This window comes from Carica papaya, chromosome 8, assembly GCF_054855325.1.
Source record: "Carica papaya isolate Zhongbai chromosome 8, ASM5485532v1, whole genome shotgun sequence".
Lineage (NCBI taxonomy): Eukaryota > Viridiplantae > Streptophyta > Magnoliopsida > Brassicales > Caricaceae > Carica > Carica papaya.
The window spans coordinates 8,724,584-8,751,517 of NC_142316.1; the positions used below are offsets into that span (position 1 = coordinate 8,724,584).

The 26,934-nt window shown below is 34.2% G+C and overlaps 1 protein-coding gene and 1 long non-coding RNA gene across 6 annotated transcripts; both read right to left on the reverse strand.

Moving 5' to 3' along the window:
• Positions 1–503: 503 nt before the first annotated feature.
• Positions 504–26,067, reverse strand: LOC110818164 (protein FAR1-RELATED SEQUENCE 3-like). Of its 5 annotated transcripts, none has more exons than XR_015814099.1 (6): positions 25,702–26,067; positions 21,186–23,528; positions 20,936–21,025; positions 13,062–13,211; positions 2,484–2,591; positions 504–827 (listed from the first exon to the last, which is right to left on the reverse strand). XR_015814099.1 is itself a non-coding variant. In XM_088209892.1 (6 exons), the coding sequence occupies exons 2-5, from the start codon at positions 23,406–23,408 to the stop codon at positions 2,488–2,490; spliced, it is 2,574 nt and encodes an 857-aa protein (XP_088066018.1). In that variant the 5' UTR covers positions 23,409–23,528; positions 25,702–26,066; the 3' UTR covers positions 504–827; positions 2,484–2,487. The 5 variants fall into 5 exon arrangements, 3 of the variants coding, with proteins under 3 accessions (XP_088066018.1, XP_088066017.1, XP_088066016.1); XR_015814098.1 differs by having other exon boundaries at positions 504–910; XM_088209892.1 differs by having other exon boundaries at positions 2,484–2,598; positions 25,702–26,066.
• Positions 4,001–13,052, reverse strand: LOC148240471 (uncharacterized). Its single transcript, XR_015814100.1, has 2 exons — positions 10,746–13,052; positions 4,001–10,654 (listed from the first exon to the last, which is right to left on the reverse strand). It is a non-coding gene; the product is annotated as an uncharacterized LOC148240471 (long non-coding RNA).
• Positions 26,068–26,934: the final 867 nt, after the last annotated feature.

The window sequence follows — 26,934 nt, forward strand, 5'->3', positions numbered from 1 at the left end:
CAAACGGATGATTAATCTACACGATTACTTAATATTTGGCTCAAATTATTTGTTCAAGTATTAATAGTTTTAGAAATTATAATTTATTAATGTATATAATTCTTGTAAATTAAATTTTTGATTAAATAAGAATGTTATACTTTTGTAAACCATCAAATACAAATAGAATTAAGTATTTATCATCACGATAACATTTAAATAATCAAACAACAATTGTCGTCTAGATCCACATATACTAAATACAAGATTTGTACTATTAAATTATATTTATTCAGAAATGTAATGTACTAAACACAATGTAATTCATTTTATTTTTTATTTTTTATTTGATCAAGGCATAACGCTGTATCATTTAACTTGATTATCTTAGTGAATCCAATTGATTTCATTAAAAGAACTATATTAATTACATATAGCAAAAGTGAAGATAGCAATTTTTTCAAATGCCAATATTGCCACTTGAAAAGTGGATTTTATACTATAATAAAACAAAAGAAAAGGAATTAAAAATGAAAGATATGTAGCTATATCTGCAATGTGCATTAAATCAAGATCTGAGTGTTGCCAACATACATTTACAAATGGTTTCCAATACACCTCTACATGGAAACGATATACCATCTACGCGTTAGATGTATGTATACATATGGATGATCAGACCTAACTACAAACAAACCAATTGTGGTTGATAAAAACTTAGGTAACCAAATGCCTACCTATAACCAAACTAGATTCTGTCAGTAAAATGTTCACATGGTACACAACCTTTTAGATGGAGAGCGGCTCGCCATTTGTGCCTCGATACAGTGATCAATTTGAGTCTCGACCTGTGATGGGAAACTTCACCATGAGAGACCTCTTCTTAATAGAGTTCATAACCAGAAACATGCTTCCTTTAGCACAAGGGGATCTGTGCTCAAGAGAAAAAAAGGGGTCACCGATCATAACTTTTGGGTCCATAAGAACAAATCATAGATGGAAAAAAAAAATTGTTGTAATACGCTCCAACTATTTAGCTTCCTTCACCTCAGTTACTCAAAAGCTATTCTAACAGCAAGTCACCACTTACAAGAAGTTACGAAAAATAGGCACTTACTGAACAAGAGACATGTTGCACCAATAGCATAATCAAGTTTCACCTCCGGTTCTTGTGCATGAAGCTTCCTAAATGAAGTTTAGGTGTAGGTCCTACCAGTTTGCTTATTATTGTTATATATGACAAGAAAATAAAATTCTTAGAGACATGCATTTGCCTACCCCCGTGACATCAATATAATGTCTGCTAAGGTGGGAAAATTAAATGAGTGTGTCCACTCCAATGTGATGTATAACTGTGGACTTCTACAAACCAAACTGAGTAAAGGTGAAACCAGTGTGAAGTATTATGTTGTTTATGTAACTTCCACATCCGATATTTTTGCATATATTTGTAATTTGTGATTGTATATATTTGTAATCTAACAATCGCAAAAATACCAATTAATAAGAACTGTGGGTACTAACTCATGGTATTACAAAGATATTGGCACCAAGACAATACAAAAGAATGGTCATAAGTCAGTCAAATCGATGGTGTCCTGTAATACTCCCCATGGGAGAATTTTCGACCCTTAAAAAAGAAAAGGGAGTGTGAAACCAATAATATCTAATTCTATAAAGATGGGTACATGCAGCATCATAAACTCTACTGGTCCTTGTTTTTTCAAAAGTTTTGCAACTCAAATTCAGATATCCAAAGAACGATTCTACAGCTTTCAAGGCTGCGAACACCCCAGCAGAAGACAATTTGAAGATGCCTTTTTAGGCACCAAACAACAACCATTGACTAGTACTTTAACCGTCCTCTTCCTCCTCCTACTCCTCCTCCTCTTCCTCCTCCTCCTCCTGTCTATTACTAGAATTCTCTTCCAGGCAGGTTCCCACAAAAAAAAAAAAAAGAAAAAAAAGAAATGTAATTTCAAGAATAGTGTTTGTTTTCCAAATTTGCTTCCAGGAAAGTCTCCCTGGCCTGACCAGTTGCACAGGGTATGACGTTAGGAACAGCTAGCATAATCAATTGACTAGGTATTTGGTTATGAATCAATGAAATTGTTTTTAAATTAAAAAGACAAGTGATGAGGAAATTATGTCTTGGAAGGAACAATAAGTGGTTCATGCTTCAGATATCATACATATAATATTTCATGTACATTCTAAAGTTACTCCCATGATACTTTTTGGCCTATGCATAGCTGCACAGTAGTTTACATGTGTCCAAATAGTTGGTCCTTATTACAACTAAATTTGGTGTCAGGCTGAAATGTTTCCATTAAGGTCAACAAGATCCACATGTTTAACCAGTTCAAGCAAATTGCTTAACTATTGGTCCCTATTAAGGGAAACTGTGCTTCAGAGAAAACATGGATGCAGCAAACAGGCTCTTGACAAATAATTAAATCGCAAGAAAATCAATACTTAAAAGGTAAAGGAAAAAGTATGCTTACGACTTCAGAGTTGCTCACGAATGTAGGCCATCGATCTCAACATGGAACCGAGTGTATCTCTTGACACTTGAAATTTCACCTCTGTTTCTCCTGAAGTAGTCTTCATATCTTGGAGCTGAGAAGTGCTAATTAGTAATCCTTACTTAAAAACAGACTATTGAACAAAATTATTGCCTTTTAGAAATCTCAAAAGCAACTCCGACATCTTACCACAGGCTTAAAGTCACACAAGATGCTCTTTTAGGCTTTACATCACCTATATTTCATCAGTAGATACCTTATGATTTTTTTTAACAGTAAAAATTACTACAATATATATAGGCATCAAAGATGTGCAGCCCGTATACAAGAAGCACAAATCTGTCAAAATATCAACCAAGTCTCTTAAATCCTCAAAAATGTAAAGATGATGACCCTAGTTAAAAAACCTAAAGTCTAGGGTCAAACAACCTTTTACAGTATCAAAAGAAAATTCTGATACTTTCGAAAGCCTTTATGTTTCTTTCTTTCAAATTAACACATAAGATAGTCAGAGGGATAGGGCCCAAGTTCTTATTTTAATGCTTATCCCCATGGATGTCCCTTAACACCTAAATCTCCTCTCATACTGAACCAACCATCACTCAATTGACCCCCTACAGACTATAGACTGTGTACCAAAGTCAATAGATAAAAAGAAGAGGATAATTGCTGAATCTACACTTGTTTTAGATAAACAACACCTATTCACAATAACCATTACTGTTTATAATGAGGTTATATATAGTTAAAATACATTTGTTGACGCTTCCCATGCAAAGAAGGTCATTTTAGGCGAAGCATTAATCTCCCAGATCAGTTTCCATGGGAACTGCACGTTGATTCTTCTGTTCTCTGCTAAATGGAGATGGTAGGATTTTATCAAAAAGGCCCCTTTCAAGCCAAGCTTCCAAGTTGCCTCATCCAAGGCTCCGTTTGGCCTTTCACATTCAGACAAACATTGGAATAAATGTTTACTCCATACTAAGTTGGAGGAAAGTGTTGTACAAATGTTCCACCCTCATGACATTCATCCAAAGCTAACCTTTTGGCCCAATCCAATCTTTTACTGGATACATCCATCTAAAAACCTTCCTTATCGAAATTATTTCTTCTATAGTCCAACACCTACAAACCCCTAGTACTTCTAGAGTACCAATCCCTGATTTCTGTTCCGACCTTAGCTTTGGTCACTCTTTTTCGGAAACTGCTCTGCTCTCACATGAACCTCTCTAGCCACTGCTCTATAATGCTTTATTGAATTAAACAATTGACCTGATCCCAAGACCACCCTCATGAAATGGGTCCTTAACCGTATTCCAAGCGACCAAGTGGAAGCTCCTTTTCTTCTCAGGATCACTCCATAGTAAGTGTCACAGAATAGCCTCCAAAGTTTTCCCAATGCTCTCTGGCATAGTTCAAAGCGACAAATAATAAATCAGTAAATTAGCCAATATGTGCTTAATAAGTTTCAGTCTTCCCCATTCAGAAGGTAACTCTTTTTCCACCCAACCTATTCATAATCAGGTCCCAAACAGCAATTTCTTTGAATTTAATTCCAACGCGAAGTCCCATATATTTTAATGGAAATGTGAACACATTACACCCTAGACTACTAACAAGTAAAACCAAATATCACCCTTCTTCAATCGATGTCGATTCAGACTTGGGTATATTGATTTTGAGACTAGATATCGCTTGTATGCAAAGTAGAATACATCTAACATTTAGTGTAGCGTTCGGGTTGAGCTCGCAAAAGAGCAATCCATCATTGACAAAAAAACATATGAGTCACCTCTAAGACATCTTCACTTTCCTTTGCCAAAAAACCCCAAATAACTAATTTTCTCTAGCTTTGTTGATCTATCCGTTGAAGACTTCCATTACAATGATAAAAGTAATGGAGAGAGAAGTTCTTCCTGCCCAAGGCCCTTAGAGACTTCAGAAAGTCCTGAAGGACCACTGCTGACAGGACAGCAAAGGACTTGTAAGTAATAATGTCTTCATCCACGAACACCACTTGGCATTAAAACTTATTCTATTCAACATAGAAAAAGGAAACTCCAAAAGACACATTCATAAGTCTTCTCCATGCTAAGCTTGCAAATTTACCCATTCCACATCAATTCTTAATAAGCTATCTACTGTTCATTTCTGATCACCGTTGCATCAAAAATTTCTCTCTCCTCAAAAAAGGCAAGTTGACATTCTCTTAGTACCTTACTATGTCGTCCCTTTACTAGTACATTTGCAATGAGCTTGTATACACAGCCCACAAGATTGATAGGTCGGAAGTCCCTTATGCTTAAGTCCCCAGCAAACTTTGAGATGAATACTAGGAAAGTGAAGACTGAAAATGAAAAAGACATTTCACAAAATTCCTTGAATAGCATCATAAAATCATCCTTTATCAATGTCCAGTTTCTTCAATAAACACTTGTTGAAGCCATTCAATAGCTTTATCAAATATCCATGACATGGAAGATCAAAAAATCTCTCCCTGCGTGCAAGGAGATCCCACCAAATCTGCTCCTGCTCCTCCAACGTATTACAAGTCTAAGTCATCTTTATGTAGATCTCCCAAAACATCACTCAAGTATGGATTCTCAAAGACAGTTTTCACTTTCTCCCTCAACACCCTGTTCACTTTAAAATTTGGCCATCACTCTCCAAACTCATCTACTTAATTATATCTTCTATGATGATTAGCTATATTGCAGAGAAATTTGGTTTTCTCATCCATTTCTTTAATCTGTGAGGCTCTTGATTTCTATTTCCATGCAATCTCCTTCACTTAGAACAAGTTGGCCACTTGAAGACAAATTCAACTCTCCTTTCTCCATCTTCCGGAGATATTCTGCCTTCCCCATCCAATCCGCCTATCGTTTCCGATTCTCTTAGAAGACATTCCTTCTTCAACCTCTCTGCACCAAATTCAACATTATTCCACAGTTTGATCTTGTTTTATTATATATTAAATTTCTTTGTGATCCTGTAGTTAGAATGACCCTCCATCAGAGCCTCATCCCACTATTCCTTAACTTTGTCATGTGATCCTAAAACCTTAAACCATTTATTTTCAAATCTAAAAGGAGATGGTCCTCACTTTGATGCATACTGAATTGTGGCAGCAATCACTATATCATTCTTGGCATGTGTGATTGGAATGAAGTTGAAATGATGAGGCGATCAATTCTAGAGAAACACAGATTATCACTAGAAGTTGACCAATTCTAGAGAAACATGAATTTATCACTAGAAGTTGACCAATTCTAGAGAAACATGAATGTTCCAGACGTACCCTTGCTCCTGAAATTTGATTGTTTTAGAGTTTAACTTTTCTTAAAAAAAAAAAAAAAAAACTTCCCAATCAGTAGATTTAATATCTCATCATTCATACAAACAATTCTACAAAAATATGATTTGATTAAAAAAAGAAAATTAAAAAGCGGTGGAGGAGTCTCAACATAAACCAGGAGAATTACTTAAATTCTACACAAAACACAGTAAAGAAGCTTCTATGAGAGAGTTTGGGTTGCTGAAAGAAACGTGTTTAAAGCAGTAAAGTAAAGTAAATAAATTGTTATTCAAAAAATAAGCAGTTACATGTTCCAATAAGTATTGTTGCAAAAAATAAGCAAGTATTTTTTATAAAGATTAACAAATATGTTTGTATTTCATTAGTTATATAAAGCAACAAAAATATTTTATTAGTTATATTGTTTTACGTATGTATTATTAATCTTAAAAAATACCAAGAGACTTATTAAGTAAATTATTTAAAAAATAAGAACCTAAAAAGTTAGGTTTAAGTCCTTATTTTTTTATCTTCTTCAATTTTTTTTAAAAAATAAAAATGTAGAAATATATTAATATGGGGTACCAAAGGGGATCCAACCCATGTACAAAAGGATTTACAAGTCAATTAATATATCTACAATTGACCCTAAATTATTAAAATGGGTAATGCTATGATCTAACACAATGGAACTAAAGATATGGAGCCATTTGTTCAAAATATTGCTAAAAGTGTCTTCCTTTCCTTCAAAAACTCTGTTGTTCCTTTTTTTTGCAAATTATCTAGAAAATAGTAAGTGGGATGAGTCTGAATTTTTTGTTCTTTCTACTTATCATTTCCCAAGCAAGTAATTCATATTTGACAGTACCAGCCATAACTCAATAAATGCCAAGAAGACCATAAACCATGGTCCATAGAGAGTAAGTGATAGGGCACCAAAGCAACAGATGATTACATGATTCTGAATTGTTCTTGCACAAGTAGCATCTGTTTGTTAGAGTAATGCCTTTTTTCATGAGATTATCAATGGTAAGGATACGGTTTTTGGAGGCTTCCAAGCAAAGAAGGAGATTCTTAGGGGTGCACTAGTCTGCCATATCATTTTTGCTGGAAAAACCTGTTTGATCCCGCTGTTATGGCCAGTAATGTGGTTATAGAAAGATTTGGTGCTAAAAAAGCCACTTTATCCAAAGACCATATCAGCTTGTCATCTTTTATTACTATTCTGATAGATTCTAGGATAACCATCAAGTTATCAAGTTCCTCTATTTCCCAATCGTTTATATTCCTGTTCAGCACGATATTCCAGCAGCTGCCCGTACTATTGTCTACCGCTTGCTCAATGCACATAAGTTTATCCTTGGCTAAAGCATAAATTAGAGGGAAAGGGGATTGTAGATTTTTGTTTCCACACCAGATGTCCGATCAGAATTGGATTTTATTTCCTTTGTCCACTGGCCATTTAGAACATTGCATAGCAGCTTTACCCATACTAGAGATACTCTTCCATAGATTCATTCCATAATTGCTGTGGTTCAACAGATTCTGCTTAGACAACCCTTCATATTCCATTTGCAGTCCACAACTTTTTTCCACAAGCTATTAGAATCATTCCAGTATCTTCATGCCCATTTTTTCATGCAAACCTTTATTTAAAGTGTTTATGGATCTCAACCCGAGGCGTCCTGAACTGATGGGAGTCTTCACCTCCTCCCAATTTACAAGATTGAATTTTTTCTTATTTTCCTCATCTCTTCATAGGAATCTGCATTGTGTTCTTTAAAGAATTTTGGCAACTATCGTAGGGATAGTTAGGACAGAAAGATAGTATGTTAGGAGGTTTGATAAGGTGTTTTCGATCAAAGTCAATCTCCCTTCCTTTGACAAGTAATTTCTCTTCCAAACAGCAAGGTGTTTATCAAAAATATCCATAATTGGCTCCCAACTTTTAGGATCTTTATGTTTTGTACCAAAGGAGACCCCAAGGTATTTTATGGGAAGCAAAGTTGTTTTGCACTTCAAAACCGAAGCTAGAGGATCCACGTCATTGTTGATCCCAAAGCCCACCATCTCAGATTTTGACATGTTGATCTTTAAGCCTGAAACAGCTTGGAAGCAAAGAAGAATGCATCTAAGATTAAGCAGCATGTTAACCTCAGGTTGACAGAAAATTATGATATCGTCAACAAAGAATAGGGGAGTGATCTCTATGTTTTCCTCTTTACCCATATTGATTCCTCTAATAAGATTCGAGTTTCTTGCTTGCTCAATAAGCTTGTTTAAAGCTTCCATAACCATGATGAAGAGTAATGGAGACAGCAGGTCGCCTGAGCGCAACCCTCTTGAAGTATTAAAAAATGAGGAAGGACCACCATTGACCATGACAGCAAAACTAGTTGTGGATATGCAAGTTTTAATTCATTTGCATCATTTTAAACCGAAGCCAAAACAATTGAGCATATAGTCAATAAAGTCCCAACTAACATTGTCAAAAGCCTTCTCCATATCCAATTTACACAACAACCCCTTCTTTTATTTCTGTTAAGATCGTCGACCACTTCATTTGTAATCAAAATGACATCAGAAATTTGCCTTCCTTCAACAAAAGCATGTTGACAATCCCCGATGATAGACTTTAGAACCTTAGAGAGCCTTCTAGCCAACACCTTTGAAAACAATTTGTAAACACTGCCCACTAGACTTATTAGTCTAAAATCGGCAAAACAACTAGCCCCTTCTTTCTTAGGGATTAAGACAAGAAATATGGAGTTGACTGATTTAACAAATGAGTCATTCTTGTGAAAATTATTGAAGAAATCAAAAACATCATTTTTCAGCACATACTAGAATTCTTGGAAGAATTTTAGGTTGAAACCGTCAGGTCCAAGTGCTTTGTCACCATCACAATGTTTTAAACAGTCAAAATTTCTTTTTTCGAGAATTCAGATTCTAGAATTGATCTGTCAGCATCGGTTATCTTGTTGAAATGGATGTTGTCGAGTCTCGGTCTTTGTTCAACAAATTCTGTGTATAATGATTTGAAATGGTTTCCTGCAACATCCCTTATGGCCTCATTGCTGCTGACTGGGCGACCGTTCACAGAAAATTCCTCCACATAATTTAATCTTCTTTTATGGTTTGCCAAACAATAAAAGAACTTTGTGTTCTTGTCCCCATCTCTAATCCATTTTTCTCCAGCTTTCTGTTTCCAGGATACTACTTCTATATGAAGTCTGTTAGCAAGTTCCTCACGCATGCTATTCCTTTTCTCATTTTGTTCAAGGAGCAGTTCGGAGTCACTTGGCAGAATAGCAATTTCAGCAAATTTGTTCAACAAGTCATTTGTTCTGCTTTCTTCCTTCAAACCAACTTCCTTGGTCTAAGATTTAATATTCTATTTGAGTCTAATCAGCTTTTTATATAGTCTGAAACTTGCGGTGCCTCTTTCAAACTGATGGTTCCATATTATACTGACCATGGACTTAAAATTGTTCACTAGTAGCCATTTATTGTCAAAACGAAATGGGGTAGGTCCCCATTTGAACCCATCAGAAGCAAGGTATATAGGAAAATGATCAGAATGGGATGAGTGATTGAGGCCCGGAATAGACACAAGAAAGTCAGTGGAGATCAAGAATCTATCAATTTTGGGGAAAGAAGACTTGTCTCTTTGGTTGCCCCATGTCCATTTTCCTCCTTTGAGAGGAATGTCTTCTAACCCAAGACTGTCGATATTATCTTTGAAATTTTGGGTCACAAAAGCAGAGAAATTTTTCCCAATCATTCATCTCGGTGCATGACCATGTTGAAATCACCACCCACCATGCTATGTACTCCTCATCTGACTTGACACTAGAGCAGCTCATTCCATAATTTTTCTCTATCCGATGCATTCCCCCGGCAGCAGATTGCAAAGAATGACCATTTTTCTTGTTGACAAATAAGTAAAAAATAGATATTTCACTTTTATGTAATCAATATATGCTACTGTGTCTGATCTCTAACAAATGAGAATACCTCCAGCAGTGTTGTTTGCCAGAAGATAGAGTCAGTCGATATCTTGTAAGCCTCACACACTATTGACTGTAATCTTGTCAATGACTGCCATTTTGGTTTATTGCAGACAAATCAAATCCGATTTTCATCTATTTATGCACCCCTTGATGATATTTCTCTTCTTTAAATCATTTAAACCCCGAATATTCCAAGATATAATTTTGTTAATCATCGACGTTCCTTGGTTTTTGTCCCACTGTTGGATGCTATTTTGTTTCTCCCTTCATAATTGATAGAAAAATGCAGTCTTTTCAATTTGCGGGATCCTCCCTTGATCGGTTTTTTCTTTCCCCGGCTGGTTGTCTCCTCGCCTTTCGTTTTTTCAAGGGTTTTTGTTTCCAACATGGCAAATAATGCTATTGATTGCTCTTTGCAGCCTTCAAAAGTGACCTTAAGAGTTTGCTAACTCTAAGAATATTTCGTTTGACCCATCTTGAATAAAATTTCTCGTCGCAGTGGGTCACAGCTTCTGTCGGCCCCATCATTTCCATGCATGGTTCAACAGACGAGATAGGAAGTAGATAGAACACTGGCTCTGGAATAAGAACCATTTCAAGGCCAGACAACGAAGATGAGGAGATTGGAGAATTCACTTGGTGACTTCTTTTTGCCGCAATCATCCACAGTCTCTTTGGGTAGAATAGTGGACCCGTCGGGTGAAGGATTGTCAACCGTGCTACCTGCAAGACTCGACGACCAAACCAATCAAGTACTTTTGTCCACAGGTTCCATGTTGTTTTACCAATGAATGAACAAGTGGGAATGTGTCTCCCTCCTTTAAAACACATTACATCAATACCTGGAGACAAAACTCTATTAGGCCGACAAACTTGTAGTGACTCATTTGTGTTCAGCGTTTAATGAATATTCATTCATGCAAATACACTTACCTTTGTTGGAATTGGAGCTTTCCAAAAATTGTCAAACATCATGGATGGTTAAAGGTTGGGTGTTTAGTAAAGTGGTCAAAGAAAGACTTATAAGTGAAAGCCCCTAGGATTCCAAATGTCCAAACCTTGGTATCATGAAGTGAGTTGATAGAAACTCGTTCCAACATGTTTAAGAGGCTGAGCACATCAAGAGCCTCCTTTTCAGAGAGATTACGATGTAAGTGAAAATTCCATGCTCCACCTCCTTCTGTATTGGATGTAAAGCTTGAGATAGGATCATTTTATCTAGAAGATAGTTTATACAACCATGGGAATTCATTCAGCAAAGCTTGATCCACGATCTAGATATCTTCCCAGAACTGCAATGTATAAAACCATTTCCTGCTTTCAGGTTGGTTAAGGGAACAAACAATTGGTAAACTTGGGAAATGGCTTTATAAGGGCTTCTATGAGAAATGGACCGACAACCTGCTAAGGCATCCTTCCGTCCCACTACTCCCATCAATGTTGCTGATGACTCTGTGCCACAGAGAAGCGCCAATATTATTTAGCCAATAAAGATATAGTTTTTAATCTAAAATTATACCTAGCCCTTTAAATATTTGGATTAACAACAAGTCTCCTATCCCACTAGGTGGTCTTGATTCTCCTCCACCGCTTCTGCCCATAAAAAGTGATGCATGCACCCCTCAATTCTCTCTGCTACCCCACTAGTATCCTAGACAGAGACAAAAAGGTAGATCGATACGCTAGAGAGACTCGCTTAAATAAATGTTACCCTTCCCCTAGGGAGGACAGCCCCCTTTCAAGCATACCAACCTCTTGACCACTTTATCTACTATTCATTCCCAAAAACTCCTATTTCTATGATTGAACATCTAATGTTACACCAAGATATGCGATAGGTCATGCTAATTTAGTACATTCTATCAAACATGCTAACTATTTAACCGTTCCCTCCTCCAAAATTAATCCTAATGATCCCACTCTTCACTTATTTTATCCTTAATCTTGATATTTGCTCGAACACTTAGGCTTTATTTGGATAAATTTCAGTAATAGTTAATTAATGTATAGTAATGGCAGTAATTGAATGAGAATAATACAGTATTGTAATGAAGAAATTTTTTTACATTTGGATGATAGTATATTAATTATGTTAATGAGATATTTTTGTTTGAATAATAGGATGGTATGATTGTACTTTTAGCTAAATTATTAATTTACCCCTACATATTATATGTAATAGTAAATGGTATAAAAAAAGTATGTAAGAAAAAAAAAAAATTTATCAATATAATTATATTTGTATTGAAATAAATAATTATTATAGATAATCAAATTAAAATTTTATATTTAATAAAATAAATAATAATTATTTATATTATTATATTAATTTAATGAGTTTTTAATTGTCATGACATATATGAAATTAATTAAATTAGATGAGACATAATGGGAAACAAATAGAATGCCCACCAAATACCACCAATTTGATGGTTTAAAAATTCAGTTCAAAATTTGTCAGTCAAATACTATTTGTTACCATTAGAAATTGAAACAAACACGATTTTTTTATGCCGGTAAAATACTATACATTAAAATTTTACCATTTATCATGATTCAAATAGAGGGTTAAAGATGAGTGTAGTGCACTACTGATGCCTTAACAGTGGTGGTTTCAGGCATTGAGAAGATGGAGCAGAGTGATTTTCACACCTTTTCTATTTACATTAGTGGTGGATGTATTGAGTAGGATGTTGAATAGAAGGTTGGAGAGAGCGATCTTGAAAGGCTTTGTCGTAGGGAAGGAGACTAGCAAACATTTTTACTAATAGGCACTTCTAAAGAGCCTCTATTATATACCATATACCAAGTTTGCAAGAGAAATGAATCTTCCTACTGATACAAAAGATTTTGTAGATTGTATCATCATCAATAAGAAGACCAGAAAACAATCAAGCAAAAATGTGAAGGGATGTAAAATTATATAAACCAGCTTACAGGCTATCGGTTACTGCAACATTCAGCATAATGTTTGTTTACATGTTGAGGTTAGTTTACAGAGCAGAGGGGTAGTTCAATCTTTTAATTTACATGCAACGGTAGCACAGCTGTCTTATCAAAATTGTCATACAAATTATGTGTTTAAGAAAACTGTTAGACCAATTTACCAGTTAAACAGCCAAATTTAGTCAAGTAGTGTTTTGCATATTTCCAAAATGTAGTAATATTTTGAGACTACACTAAACTTCAGCCATGTTTTTGTAATTTATCCTTGAACTTCTGATAAAGACAAATTCAAACCTGGCATACCTTCAAGTTTATGACGGCAACTCTATTGGCTGGTGTTGACAGCTGCTGGCTAATGTAGGCCATGGATCTCAACATAGGCTCCAGCGTGACCCTTGTTAGCCTAAATTGCACCTCAGTTTCTCCGAAAGGACTTTTTCCATAATCTTGCAGCTAGAGCAGAGGCATAGAGAAAAAAGGAAAATTAGAAAATCAAAAGTAGTAAGTTCTGGTTAAACTAGTCAACAAGCGTTTTTTTTTAATGTAACAATAAAAAATGTATTAAAAAATTGAAGTACCAAGGGAGTACCACCCATTTACAAAATATGTCAACCATATAGCCAAAATCCTCCGTCCTATGTAAAGCAATAAGCTTTAATTTATTTTAAGTACAAAAAAGCAGTAAAAAGGTTTGGGAAAAAAGTAATTTATTTGAACAAACTACAGTGGAAGAATTTTAGCATTAGAAAATTTTATTACAATTGCAATGTAAATATTTGTGTGTTGTTACAATCACTTGGATAATCTAGGAAGATGTGGAATTTATGAGTTTCAATTTATTTCATATTATGATAGTGATGTGGGCCAGAGTTGGAACCAAGCTCAACCAGAACCTTTCATCAGGGTTTTGTTATTTAAGAAGCTCCTCAATTAGGAGATTGACATTTCCTCATAAGCAAGAACAATTGGGAATGGTTGAGTAAATCTCCGGTAGAAATCTCTAAATTTCCATAGATCATTGGTTGGCCAATCAATATTTCCTTCAGTAAATGCATGGCCATATGAAGTTTGAATCATGGGGTCTCCTATAATTTCGTTAACGTTCCCATAAATTGAGGCTATGTGTCAGCCTGTCAAAGGCTTCTTAGGTTAAATGCGAAGATATTCAAACATATGTTTGGAATATAATTTCTTCTCAGTGATCGGTAATTATCTTGTGCGTTTTTATCTATCAACCCTGTTGTAATTAACTAAGAAAATTTTGTACTCTCTTTTATTTTTTTTTAAAAGAACTGAGAGAAATTTGTTGTTGGAAGAATTCTGACCTCTTCAGAGACTGAAATCAATCCCCCAAAAATTACTTGTATTAGAATTGCAACTCAAATTTTCAGATTGCAGCAGAACAAGAGAAGATTTTAGATGTCTTTGTTATTGCAGCTTCAGTGACGGTCTTGGATTCTTAGTTGGAGGATGAATCTTTCCAGCACGATGACGGTTCATCTGGAAAGAAGTGCAACCCTATCCAGAGGAATTTGGGGTCTCGAATTATGAAAGTTTCAACTGATGAAGGATGAAGTTAAAATATTTCTATAGGTGGTGATATTTGTTCTGATTAAATCTGTCCTACTGCATCACAAGGCAGTCCCATAACTAGTGCTTTCTGCTTTGTGGTTGAGATCTAGAAGAAAAAAGAGGTGGAGAATTCAATAGAGATTTCCTTTGGCCAGGATCTTCAAACAAGCAAATTATTCATTTTATCAGTTTGGAAATTTATTTTTGCCGAAAAGAGAGAGATGGTCTTGGCTGGGCAATTTAGAGAAAAGAAAAAAGAAATTGCTTTTAAAATGGGCATGCAGGTCTGAACTGTAGGTATATGGAACAGGCCAGAAGATCCGATGGGTGTCCATGAGGGTTTTACCCACATCCAGATCCAAGAAAGAAATCACCAGCCACAGGAACTTACAAGCTACTATCCTATATAAGGGAGTGGTTTTGGATGGGTAAAGATTCATGTTCGCCATTTTGTTCAAAATTCATGAAAAACTAAATAAAATCTCTCATTTTTTCTCCCAAGCAATAATTCTCAGGTGGAGAAAAGAATATCAGTTGAATGGCTGAGGACGATCAGTATAACAACACAAAGATCCTGCAATCTTTCTTGGAGAATGCAACTGCCAGATTTTTTAGGGGAATCTGGAAGCATTTAAAGAATTTATATCTGCTGCTTATGGTGAAATGAGTAATTTGTGCTGTTTAATCTTTTATAAGAACAGAAGACCATTGTGGCAAAATATGGTATGAGAATTGTCATCTGGTTCTCCCTAACCATATCCCCTTAATTTACAACAGGAATTTGGAGGAATATCTTCTATGCCCCGAAATCCCTAAAAATCCCTTCTCACAGTAAATCAGAATTGCAGTTGGCAATGGAATAAGCACCTATTTTCGGGTTAGATATGTGAATAACTGATCAATGCCTGAAAGATGCTTTTCCTAGTATATATGCTTTAGTGGGTAAGGAAAAGGGGAAAAATGGATAAATTTGGTTCTCAATATGGCATCTCTAGGACATTGAAATTCATTCCTATAGAGTATGAACTTTTTCTGACTAGGAGTTAGCTTGGTGGCATCAGTTCCTCTCTACATTAAATTTCTATAGTTTATGCATGTAGCACTGACATGATAGGCTTATTTGGAGATGATAGGAATTTCCTGTGCAAGAGCTGCTTCTAAAGATTTTCAGTCGCAGCTAAACTATTTTAATACCCATTACAACTTCTGCCAGGATGTGTCTGGCTCCTCTTAACGTGGAGGTCTTTTGACAACAGGACTTCAAGGAGAGGTGGTTGTGAAGTCTACTACAGTCATGGTTAGATTAGAAAATTTCTTGATCTTGATGGATTCACTTGTGTCCTGTATACGAAGCACGACGAAGATATAGATCATTTATGCTCATTTTTCCACTGTGGATTTAGATGCATAGATTGAACAAATGAGCAATTTCTTCATTCCCCCTAGTAATTTGTAGATTCATTATCATCTCTTTATTGCTGCAATTTAGTTTCCAACAAGGTATTGCTAAGGTCTTTGTCACAGCAATATAGCTATTTAGCTTGCAGGAAATCAAGTAAATAATATTAAAGGGTATAAGGGTAAATCACATCTTTTGTAAATAACTGTCATTAAATTGCCTATTTCTTTTTCCCATCCTGGAAAACTTATATATATAGGAGTATAATATATCAATGAAACACACTTATTTCAAAAAAAAATATTTAATAGAATATACATCAAACAATTCTTAATAGTTATTGTCCCTATTGACAGTCCCTGTGAGCTACAAAGGATTTTCTTTTGATGGGAAGAAGAAAATACTACATTAAGGTCCCTATTGACATTCTTAATATAGTTTGTCCCTATTGACCTTAGCAATACCTTAATATACAAAATACTATATTAAGGTATTGCTAAGGTCTCTTTCACATTTGTCCTTATTGACAGTCCCTACGATATCAAGATGTGATGATACGGAGCTCAAGATCAACTAACGTGATAAAAACTTCGTATATAATAGTAGTAGTCAGAATCATAAAACTCTCAACAAATCCTCCCTGCTTGACCTACATTCAATACACAAATATCAACTAAGGTAATTGAAATAGTTTGAATTGATTAAAACCGTTACAAGTATGAACTTGATAAGTTATAAATTAATTCGAAAGAAAATTGATAAAACGCCACAAGAATTTATCTTGATAAGTTAAATCAATTCTCATTCAACAAGAAGGTTGAAGAAACCTAACTAATTGAAAACTAAAACTTTATAATTTTGTTATTATCAAACTTAATTTTTTACAATTGTGAATTGAATACCTATTTATAAAGTAGACCATATGCATTATAAGAAAATAAATTTTCTAAATTAATAATAGAAATTATAAGAAAATTAAATCTTATTTTAAATAAGAAAATATGAAAATTAAAAAGATGTTAACCGAAATAGGCTAAATAGGATATTTTTTTTTTAAATGAGAATATTTTAATTAATTGTTGAGGAATTAAGGAGTAAATATGGTTAATTAAAGCTGGTCATTAAATGAGGAAAGAGGTCACCCATATCTTTCTAACGTGAATTTTAGTTGTTTAAGGAATGAAATTTGATTTTCTCTTCCTTTAAGATATCATATCGTTTAGGAAGAAGTTTTTTCTCTTAGCTAATTCTCCCTTTAAAGAAATTATTTTCCCTCTTCTTGCTCACATCATTTCCTCCCTCTTTAAAAACGATTCGTCCTCGAATCGGACACTTCTTATGTTGAGATTTTATCAATTCTGTTTTTTTTGAGAAAATGTCATCGGTTGAGACATTGTATAAGACCGTTGTGAAAATCTGCAAGCAATAGTTAGTGAAGAAAATAACACTCGTTCACGTGTTTCACTCGTATTTCACTCGACCTCATTTCTTCAAGTTGAATGTCAGAATTGAAGTTTCTTGAATCAAAATAATCAAATTTTGTTTATAATACTTCAAGAAATCTTAGGGAAAGAAAGTAGAAAAATAATTTTAAAAGTAACAATTCAAACACACAGATGAAAATAGTGCGTGTTTTATGTATGATGCTAAGTAACTATGGTGCAATTAACTACTTAGAGATGTAGTGAAACAATAGCACAAGGAAACATAAAGTGCAAGAAAAATAATATGAATATGATTTTATTTATTTTTATATAGATGAGCGGATGCAAAGTATGATTTTTTTTTTTTTTTACTATGAAGGCTAATAAATATGCAAACATAAAATATGCAGGATAGTAAGATTTATCTCAAGCCTAAACTCTGATACCAAATAATGCTGAATCTAAAATCAACTAACGTGATTAAAAACTTCGCATATAACATTAGTAATTCAGAATCATAAAACTCTCAATAAATCTTCCCTACTTGACCTACATTCAACACGTGAATGTCAATTAAGGTAATTGGATTAGTTTGAATTTATTAAAAATGTCACAAGTATGAACTTGATAAGTTAGAAATCAATTCGAAAGAAAATTGATAAAACGCCAAAAGAATTTATTTTGATAAGTTAAATCAATTCCCATTCAACAAGAATTTTGAAGAAACCTAACTAATTGAAAACTAAAACTTAATAATTTTATTATTATCAAACTTGGTTCTTTACAATTGTGAATTGAACACTTATTTATAGAGTAAACCATATGCATTACAAGTAAATAAATTTTCTAAATTAATAGAAGAAATTATAAGAAAATTAAATATCATATTAAATGAGAAAATAATAAAAATTAAGAAGATTTTAACTATAATAAGCTAGATAGAATATTTTCTTTTTAAATGATAATATTTTAATTAATTGTGCAGGAATTAGGGGAAATAAATATAGTTCATTAAGACTGGCCGTTAAAGTAGGAAAGAGGTCACCCATATCTTTCCTAAACCATGAGATTTAATTATTTAAGGAATGAAATTTGATTTTCTCTTCCTTTAAGATATCATATGATTTAAAAAGAAGTCTTTTCTTTTGATTGATTCTCCCTTCAAAGAAATTTTTTTCCCTCTTTTTGCTCACATCATGTGATCTTCTTGATCCTACCTAAATTCTAAATCTATCATTCCCCTTGTGAACCTGCTAAACCATATTTTTTACGATTGTTTTGAGTCTATGCAGTGCCTTCGTTAGTTTATATATCTAATTTCTCCACATAATTAATTCTCATGTGGTAATTGTCGTACAATGAAAGAATTTCGTGTTTTTATCCCCTTCCTTTATCCATCTAACTCTTGATTTTTGTCTTCAAGAGATCTCTTCTATTTGTATTCTGTTTGCTAACTTAAATTTTATGGATTCTTTGTGAGTCAAATCTTTAGTTGACAAACCATCCTTCATCTCTATCCGGTCCAAGCCTCGAGGTCCTATAGTAAACACTAAGTAAGCATAGCTTCCCCCCCGACCACTTCTCCTTACTCGATTTCTTAATTTCAACTTTTACCTCCCAACTTCCTAGCCACTATAATAGCATTTCCATTCACCGTCACCCATCTCCACTATCCACTAACCTTGTCACAAAACTCATCAACTTATAGCTATTTATCGTCAAACCTAAAAGGGTAGGGACCCCATTTAATCCCATTGGAGTCTAAAACAAATGGAAATGTGATTAAGAGATAATGTGTTGCAAAAAATTTTGACATAGTCCTAATATTTGAAACTGATATGAAACTAACACCAAAAACTTATCAATTCTAGAGCAAACAGGGTTTGATCTCTATTTACCTCCCATGAGAGACAAATCTAGTAAGTCAAGTTCATCTAGAATCTCCCAGGAACTCATTAGCACAAATCCTGGAGAAATGCTATCTCAGTCTCTCCTGTATACTCAAAACAATATTAAAGTTTTCTCCCATAATCCATGGAAGATCTCATTTTTTGTTATATTCATCATGTCTTCCCACAACTTTCCCCTCTCTCCCCTCACCTCTGTCATACAAACCAGTAAACACCTATCCCTACCCATTTTTTCTGTTTTCAAATAGGCATGAAATAGAACATTCCTCAATCAACATCTCCATGCAATTAAGAAGGTCATTGTTCCATAGTACTAGAATCCTATAGAAGCCTCATTAGCTGGAAGTTTTTTCCAACCAATCTCCCTAGTCTTCCAAAGGTCACGGGCTATGCTAATTGAAGTGGAATTCATCTTAAGATAACCTCAGACTTCCATCTATTCATATACCCTCTTATCACCTGTTTCTTCTTGTGGTTATTGATTCCCTAACATTCCACGAGATGATAATCCTAATGTGAAGATGCATTCACAATCACCCACCTCCCTAAATGGCACTAGTTTTTAATTGATTTTTTGGTAATTTTAATAGAATCTATTATCATAGTCTAGTAACTTTAAGATTTTAGTTTTTTAGTATTTAGTTTTCAATTAAACTTAGTATTTTTTTTAGGTTTAATCCTATTTCACAGAATTTAATTGGGAAGCACTATAGATACCTTTTTTATCTCACTTTTTGAAACAATTTATTTATTCAATAAAGTACTTTGTAAATTCTCTCTTTTTTTATACAATTAAACCTTTAAGTGCAGTTCTTAAGATTCTCTAAGTGTAATTACTAAAAAACTAGGCAATAGCTTATTTATTCATCTATAAAAAGCCTTTAGTTCAAACATAGAGAGCAACAAATTCAATTCTTTGATTCTTTATGGCATTTCCAAATGTTATCTTTCCACCTGATTGCGTCGTGTTACCTTCTCAAGGCTTGCGAGAAGGTTTTCATCAATGTACCTCTTCTCCTTTTTTGATGCTTACTGAATTATTCACAACTAGTTTAGTCCATTAAATGACCACTTTAGACTCTCTCCTTTTTTTCACCTAGTACATATGACGTAAAATCAATAAAGGAAAATAAGTGTTTTGAGAAGTTTTACATCAAAAGAGAATAGAAAGGTTTAATATCTTCTTCTAGTAGAATTTTAGTGCTATTATAATATTCAATTAATTAGTTTATTTTCCTATTTTGTAGATTTACTACATTGACTTATTCAATTAATTAGTTCATTTTCCCATTTAGTATATTTTCAAGATTGGTTTTGAATTTCCTATTTTGATTGTATCTTCGTGCCCATAAATGAGCTATCTTTAACTTAGTTATTTGATAGACGATTCATATAATTTTTATACAAATATTGCATTATTGATTTGGTTATTCAAACTCGAGATCTCTAAATTTTATTCTTATTTAATTTTCTAAGTCCTGTGTTTGTTTCTGTTTGTCCTACATCATCATTGGATTAATAAATAATAATGTTTTTTTTTTAAATAATAGAATTAATAAATAATAATTTTACCATGTTCTAGTTCTATAAAGACTTTATGTCGAGTGAAAGATTCCAAGAATGGATCAGCTTAACCCTAATTGGTCCTACATCAAGGTGAGGTCATAACCCTTAATATAATAAAGATATAGTAGAAGTTTCATTTTTGCTCTGCAACTGCAAACTATAATATACTCATGAGTTCATCTTTATTAACAAGGTATTGATTTTCACAAAGTTTAAAGCTAACATGATGGTAATGAACTTAGTAATCAAAAGTGTGAAGAAGAAAATCAAGCATGTATAAATTGCCAAATAGAACATGCTGCATACCTTTAAGTTGATAACAGCTACTTTGCCAGCAGATGATGCATTCTTATTTTCAATAACCCAAGTCATGGACTTAAAACAAGTGAGAACCACCTACATTCATAGTAGACATCATTCATGCAAAAATTCAAAAGATCCAACACCACACCCCCATCCCCAAGGAAAAATGTTTGGTAACCAGAATTCATGGTTTAGATCTAATGTTGCAATAAGCCACCCATACAGAAAGATTAAATGCTCTCCTTAGTCATACCGGGCTATCTGGAGGACCATTATCACGGTGAATAGACACAGGTGCCATGGTAGGCTGATTCAGATCAGCAACAGGAGCACCAATATCATTTAGATTAAAACGCTGAGGTATTATATCTTGCCATGGCCACAACGATGGCATAAGTTCAGAAACCAGTGGTGCGCTTTTTTTATAACCATCTTCATGACTATTTCCTGAACCCTGTGAGCTAGGAGGGGTGACTTTGGCTACATTCTTTTTCACAGAGGCAATCTTTTTCCCAGCCTCTCGAAGTGCACTAAGAGCTGCATTGTAAGTCTCAACTGCAATAGACCCTTCTTCTGCATATTTAATAGCTTCCCGACATAGATTGTTGAATCGCAGGGTTAGACTTTCAATACCTTGAGGATCTACATTTTCATCTTCCAATCCAACTGAGTATTTGGCATTTCTTGTCCATCGCTTTAGTATGTAATGAGAGGGAAGAGTGAGAACATTCGTCACGGTAAAGACCGTTAATATATGCCTACAAAGAATGCCTGAGTATTCAAACATCTGGCAGCTACAATTCGCTTTCATCTCAGGAACATTCAAGGTGACAATGAAAGCCTTGTGATCATGTTCGTATTTTGCAACTCTATATTTACTTATCAATGCATCACCCTCAATCTTGTTGGCAGTGTACACAAAAGTTTCAACTAGTTCCTCCTGAAACTTAGCAAAAACTTTCTTTGTATACAGGTTTGAAGCCTGTTGCTCCATTGGAGATGGCGTCTTCAGCACTGGTGTGGTGCAAATTGTATCATAATCGGCTTCTATTTCTTTTTCTATAGAATGCTCTAGAGACCTTTCATACTGCTTAAAGAAAAGTGGTATGGTAGTCTGTTGGCTCACATATCCATCAAAAAAGGAGCTAACCCCCTGTTTTGAAGAAAGTGCAGCAAAGAAAGTACCTCGAAAATAAACTGGGGCCCATTGCTTGCGAGCAGCATATACTGCCTGAAGCCACTCATTTTTCTGAAGGTTATATTTATCAAGAAGAGAGTTCCATGATGATTCAAAATCCTCAATCGTCTCTGAAAAGTTTATGCAGCTATACAACTCTCCATAGAACGAAGGATGGGCAAGATATATGTGAGCCAATCTTTCTTGGCCTTCTCTCAAGATGTGCCACTTGCAAATGCAGTGGCGAGTTCCAGGAAGAACTTGAGCTACAGCTGCTTGTATGGCTCTATCTTGGTCTGTTGTTATAGAAACAGGAGGTTGACCATTCATTGCCGAAAGCCATGTCTTAAATAGCCAAGAAAAGGAAGACTCAGACTCGTCAAGAAGCAAGGCGCAACCAAACAACACTATCTGTCCATGATGATTTATACCTGTGAAAGGAGCAAATGGGACCTGATATTGATTTGGTCGATACATTGTATCAAAAATAACAGCATCCCCAAAGTGATTATAAGCAGTTCTTGACCTTGCATCAGCCCAAAACACATTAGTCATGCGGTTATCATCATCAAGTTGTATAGCATAATAGAAGCCAGGATTTTCAGCTTGCATCTTCTTGAAATAGTTCAGGAGATTCTGAGCATCCCTTCCAAGAGTTCTCTTCCGGCTAGGAGATCGAACATAATTCAGAGGTCCGAAATTCCTAGTTGCACAATTAGGTTCAATGGAGGAACAATTCCTAACGCGATTTGATTCATATGATACATGACCACCATCCACAGAAAGGTATATATCACTACTGGCATCCAATGTTTCAGCCACATTTTTTGTAGCACCTGCAAAATGCCGACGAGGTCGAAGCTGGTGGACCTTGTTAGGAGTCACCATAGAATGGTTATGGTCCTCAACCAATTTTGAAACAACCCACTTTTCTGCATCCTTTCTCTCTATCCTAAGCATTGCACTGCAGCTCTCAACATTCTTTCTTTTAAAAACCTCTCTTGAACATGCAAAATCCCAACTTATGATTGGTCCATCAGGTTTAGAGCGGCTATACTGACCAACTTGAGCACTAAAGCCCACACGTCTAGCATATGCATCATAGAATGTCTTAGCAGCATCTTCTGACTCAAATTCCATGCCCACATGAGGATTAATACTTCCATCAATATCCTGATTTCTCAACTCTCTCTCTGGGGAAATTTCTTTTACATTCTGTTTATCAGCTTTGCTGAATTCAGCATTTACAGCAAGACAATCATCTCCTTTTTCTCCTTCCATATCTATAACTTCATCCATGCTAGTTTATGGGCATATGGTACAACATCTAAATTGCATCTCGATGGACACTACGACCACCTTTTCATGATTATCCCAGCCTCGGTGAAATTGAAAATAATTCTTATAGCAAGTCTACCTCTGCAAATTGGAATTTCCAATTAGCCAAAACATCATTTGAAGTAATTAATCTGTTTTGAAAGATGTAAACATACAGATACCACATCTTTTTATTTAAGTTTCAGAAGAAAATATCTTCAAAAAGAAACTTCAGTTTTGGATACAGAAAAGAACAACAAAAAAAGTAGTTACTATGAAGTTGCTTGGTCCTTCTTGAGCAACCACAGTGGAACAGCAGAGCCCATAGATAATACAATTTTAAAGACATTATCAAATTGTGTCCACAGAATACAGAATTGTTCCTCTTAAAATTTACATGAAAACAGGAAATATCCAATTTTTTATGAAAAGAAAGAAATGTTAATAGAATGAGAAGACAGATACATGAGTGAAGGATAAGAGATCCTCCAGAACAAAGATAGGAAAAAGGCAAAAAAACTAAGAATATTAAAATCAACATAACTGCAGCCCGTTACATTTGCAAAACAGCCAAAAAGAAATCCCTTAAGTGGGAGGAGGTAAACGCCACTTTGAATCCAGACTAGCATTTCTTTCCAACCACAGTACTCGTAATCCTTCAAATAGAACTCCTCTACAAATAAACTTTTCCTCCTTTTAACCCCAACTCCAGAGGAGTAAAGACCCACAAAACACAAAAGGAATCAAACAACCAGTTTCAAAGTCTCTAGACAGCATCGTTATGGACAAAAAGAAGTGATAATCAAATTGCCTTCTAAAAACACATAATACACTTTTGGGCAAAGAGCACCATTGGATCAAAACCTTTTAAGAGTCAAAATGTTTCTTAAATGAATTATTAAATATGGCATGATTGTTTAATCAAAATCATCTCTCATACCCAAGAAAAAATTGAATCATATTTTTCCTTTCAAAAGGAAGTAAAATTAGTTCCAAAGAAAAGGTGACGAATAAGCAAGTAATGTTTTCCTCCCAAGTTTTTCCTAATGCCAGGATGATCCAAATGTTTCTGACAATCCTGTTTGGCCACTATCAAAGAATGGCGAATTCTCTGTTAAGTCCTACTACCTCAATCTCCCTTGACAATCTGAAGTTGCTTTCAGATTTTCATAGAAGCATCTTTATAAGCAAAAGGCATAGCCTCTATAGCTTTCTTTGCTTGGGAAGTTACCTGGGCAAAATCCTCACTATAATAATCTTGGGAAAAGAGGGAGAATCATCGGGAATGGCCATCCATTATGCCTCCATAATGAATACCCTAATCATCTTCTTCTCTTGTGCCTTGAGTCTAGAAACTGTGGGATTCAGTACTCAATCTCTCCAACCTCTCTTGGGCATCTGGCTGCATGATTGCGGAAGAAGCTTGGGATGGTATCACCAGTAACATAGATAGAAAGAATCCATCTCTCTCATTCCTATGGCTACTATCTCAGTAATTTGGAAGGAAAGGAACAACCGAATGTTCAAGGGCACTAAATCTTCTTTTGGTAGCACTGAAGATTATTGGTTCCAGATCTTGATTGTTTCGTCTAGAGGTCAATCTGTCCTTTGTGGTGTGGATCTTGGAGACATCATAGACGTTTTGCATTCTTCTGATAGATCTAAGTACAGGGGTGGCACCCCCTAGTGGCTTCTTTACAATATTTCTCTTTTTCTTCCATAAACAAAATTCACAATATACAAGAGCACACATTTGAAAGAGAAAACAGAAATCAGGACATACAGAGGTGAAACCGTAGCAATCCTAATTTTCTTTTTCCTTGCAGGCAAAAGTCATAAATATTCTATTCACATAACAAGTAATCCCACAATGCAACTTCAGTACAATCACCAATACCATTGCTTAAAAGAATCAAAAAAAGTTTCTGTCACAAGTTGCCCAAACTTTTGCTTGCAATTTCCGCTCTACCCAACCCTTAAAAAAGTTACTTCTAAAAGAAGATGAAAGAGAAAGAAAGGAAGATACTTTCATTGAAGAGGAAAATTTAAATAAAAAAAAAAACAACTACAATAACGACTAACGAGCAACTCCTTCAATTCAGTAGTAAGTTACCCGACCATTTGCTTCCCATTCCCGTTCTGTGAAACACCAAATGAAATTCAAAAACAAAACCTTTAGCATATATATACTATGCAACTTCCCAATTATGAACCCTAGTTTTCTCAGCTCCACATGCCAAATACAATGAATGATCAGAGAAGCAGAAAAACGGACCTACGTGATTGTTATGAAGAGAGTCAACAGAGCCTCAGGTTCTTGAAAATTCAGATATAGCAGTTGGATTCTACGGCTGAGAAATTTCAAGTTTCTTGGACCAGCTCCGAGTTTAAGAGGTTAGACTCCCCACCCAAAACCAGAAAGGAGCTCTACTTTTCCGTTTGATGATTTGGTTTCCCTTCTCTGTTTTCTGTTGCCTCATTTTTTCTTCTCCATTTCTCCTGTACCGTTTCTCTTCTGAATTGCTTGATGGGATTAGACACAAGCCCGTATATCTAGCCAGGTCGCCAGACAAAAGGCCGGCCTCTGGAAAACAATTCGGAACCATGAGCAAGCTTTTTAGGGCTAGGACACAGTAAACTAAACATATATATTTATATGTACATATATGTTTTGTTCATGGATTCATATGAAGCAAAAATAATAATTTGGTTGCTATACTTTTAATTTTTATTCAAATTAATTCTCACCTCAATTTTTCCATCAAACTGGCCTTTCCTATGTTTAAATTTTTTTTAATATAATCTTTTTCTTTAATTTTCTATTAACAACATTAAAATTTTGTTTTGATAAATAATATATTAATATATAATATAATTTTTTTATTATTTTATTTTATTTATTTGTATTTTTATATGCATAATATAATTTTTTTTATAATTATTGTATGATTCAAAAATCACTATTTTTTCAAACAATCCAATTAGCGGTTTTTTGTAGTTTGGATGATTTTGTTTTTATTTATACCCTTAAATTTTTTTATTATTTACATTTATACACATTTTTTTCTTCTATACATATAGCCACTTGATCTTTTTTTGTATTTCATTTATTTATTCAATTATATATATATAATATGGATATAAAAAAATATCTTTTTTTTTTCTTAAATTTATTTTATTTAATTGTACATATATACATATATATATATATGTATACTGCATTGCCACTTGATTTTTTTTTATAAAATTTATTTATTTTATTATATATTTATTTATATATATATATATATAGATGTATTTATACATTTAACTATATATATACATGTATAAGTTTAGTTATATATATACATATATATAATATATTTAATTATATATATACATATATATGTATATTTAATTATATATATTTTTTATCTTTTCTCTTTTTATTTTTTTATTTATTATTACATACAATAAAATATGGATAAAATAGATAATTTGATCAAATATATAGTTATACCATTCTATT

Coding starts and splice junctions, on each gene's coding strand:
- LOC110818164 (XM_088209892.1), bottom strand. CDS start 23,408: ATGGATGAAGTTATAGATATGGAAGGAGAAAAAGGAGATGATTGTCTT. Junction 21,026..21,185: donor ATGGTCCTCCAGATAGCCCG/GTATGACTAAGG, acceptor CTATGAATGTAG/GTGGTTCTCACTTGTTTTAA. Junction 13,212..20,935: donor TAGCTGTTATCAACTTAAAG/GTATGCAGCATG, acceptor CCTCTGCTCTAG/CTGCAAGATTATGGAAAAAG.